Source organism: Cicer arietinum, chromosome 8, assembly GCF_000331145.2.
Source record: "Cicer arietinum cultivar CDC Frontier isolate Library 1 chromosome 8, Cicar.CDCFrontier_v2.0, whole genome shotgun sequence".
In the NCBI taxonomy this organism is placed as follows: Eukaryota; Viridiplantae; Streptophyta; class Magnoliopsida; order Fabales; family Fabaceae; genus Cicer; species Cicer arietinum.
This window is the reverse complement of record NC_021167.2, coordinates 7,920,845-7,923,164: the sequence shown is the minus strand read 5'-3', so window position 1 is coordinate 7,923,164 and position 2,320 is coordinate 7,920,845. Positions and strand designations below refer to the sequence as shown.

At 25.4% G+C, this 2,320-nt stretch overlaps 1 protein-coding gene across 1 annotated transcript; it reads left to right on the top strand.

Moving 5' to 3' along the window:
* The first annotated feature begins 330 nt into the window (after window positions 1–330).
* On the top strand, window positions 331–717 carry LOC101515507 (uncharacterized). Its single transcript, XM_004512520.2, has one exon. The coding sequence runs from the start codon at window positions 331–333 to the stop codon at window positions 715–717; it is 387 nt and encodes a 128-aa protein (XP_004512577.2).
* The last annotated feature ends 1,603 nt before the right edge of the window (window positions 718–2,320 follow it).

Genomic DNA, 2,320 nt, shown 5'->3' with positions numbered 1-2,320 from the left:
TTTTTTTTGTTGCCGCTGGCTTCTGAAGGACTAAGTTCTCTGTTGAGTTCTTTAGTGGAATTTGGACAAATTATAATATGGGGGACGACTCAAATTTTAGAGTCTCTCATTTGCAGTTTTTCGATGATACACTTATCATGGGTGAGAAGAAATGGTCTAATATAAGATCTATTAAATCCAACCTACTGCTTTTGAATTGACTTCAGGTCTAAAGGTTAATTTTTACAAAAGTCTTCTGATTGGTGAGAATGTTAATGAATCATGGCTTGCAAAGGCAACTGAGTTATTGAATTGCAAAGTTCAAAAGATTATGTTTAAAAGAAATTGCAAATGAGAATAGAGGTTCAAGGGAAGTATTTGCAGGCAGTGTTAGAGAAAGCACAAACTAATTTTTCTCAAGATGGACAAGGCAATCTTGAAGCATCAAAAGTTCAATTAGATGAATTCAACTTAGCTTTGTCAAATTTCATGGAAAATATGAATAATAAAGATAGTAAAGAAAACATAGTAGGCATGAGTGAATATTATGATAAGAATCATAGCTCATCTTTCAATTATCAAGAAGTACTAGGGGAAGAAGAAAAGAAGGATCTAAAACCTCAAGTTGAAGGGGGTTCAATACAGCTAGACTTAAACATCAAGGGTAATGAAGTTGCATATGCAAATGGAGCTGAAATGGAATCAAAGATGGTTTCATATAGGGTATACCATTTTTGAATTATCATATGCTTAAACATTGAGTTGAATTGAATATTCTACTTCCCTTACATATACTCCATAATTTTCACCCTCTCCCTTGTTGGATAAATTGCATATTAGGATAGGATAACATGATAATCATCTATCCTATAATACTTATTGTCTATATTTATATATATTTTATGTTAGAAGAGATGGTAAATACCACCATAAGTTAAACTATGACTTAACAACATTTATTTTTATACAAAAAATATGACCTCATATTAAATTAAAGACCATCATATTTTCAAATTATTTGAGTAAATATATTACATTCAAATGCAATTCTTAGATTTAATTTTGGACAAGTAAAATTTAGTTCAAGAACTCAAGCTTCATAAATGATACTATAGTGCATAAAATATTTATGTCTACATTCTCCATTTTTAAACTCTTCCACTCTAACCACTAAACTAACATATTTTCTTTAGTAAAGAAAACTTTTCCACCTTAGATACTATGATGGAAACATGCCACTTGGATACTAAATCATTAAAATTGGTCCAATATAGCACACCTAATTATCATTATGTCTGTCTTTATGTTAATTAGATCCTAATCTGCGCGTTAAGCAGATATATTTTAATTTAGTTAATTTAAGTGGGTTTTAAAAAAATCAATATGAAGTTTTATGTTTTAATTGTCAAATAATTATAGATATAGTAGTTATATCAATAATATATTTTTATTTTTATCAATGTAATTTATAGAAGAAAAGTATCCAACAATAAAAGGCGGGAATATTTTAATTTATTTAATTTAAATGGATTTAAAAAAAAATCAATATGAAGTTTTATGTTCCAATTGTCAAATAATTATTGGTATAGTAGTTATATCAATAATATATATTCAATTTTATCAATGTAATTTATAGAAGAGAAGTACTCAATAATAAAAGACACATATAAATAGTCGAAATATATTTTAGAGGTAAGTAAGAGAGACATTGTACTCTCAATTCATAAGAAGTTGAAGAAACTTATAAAAACGAAAATGTGAAATTGATTAATGTAGACAAAAAAAAAATATATTGAGTAGTAATGTTAAATTAATGTGAAAGACGATGGACAAACGTTATAACATAATGTGAGATTAATTTAGAAAATTTTGAATAGACGTTATAAAATAATGTTTAAATAGGAGATATAGTATAAGATAGTGGATGAAAAATTTTCTATGAAATGTACACGTCTTGGCTGAGTTGGAAAATGTTTGCATATATAGAGTAAATAGTATGAGGTGTATGAGTCTGTTTTAAATATATATATATATATATATATATGAATTAAAAATAATAATAAAATTAATTAGCTAGAGACTAAATTTGAAAACTCTCAATTTTGTCAGACTAAATACATGTTTAATCTTTAATATTATAGATGAGATTTTATGTCTATTTGAAGTTTACAATTTCATAACTAAGATAAAAATAAACTAAAGGTAATAGAATTACAATAAATATATACAAGAGGATATAAAAGACTAAAATATCATTAATACTAATATATAATAATATTATATAATAATATTATATAATAATATTATATAACAATATATATTATTATTCTTATTCTAATAA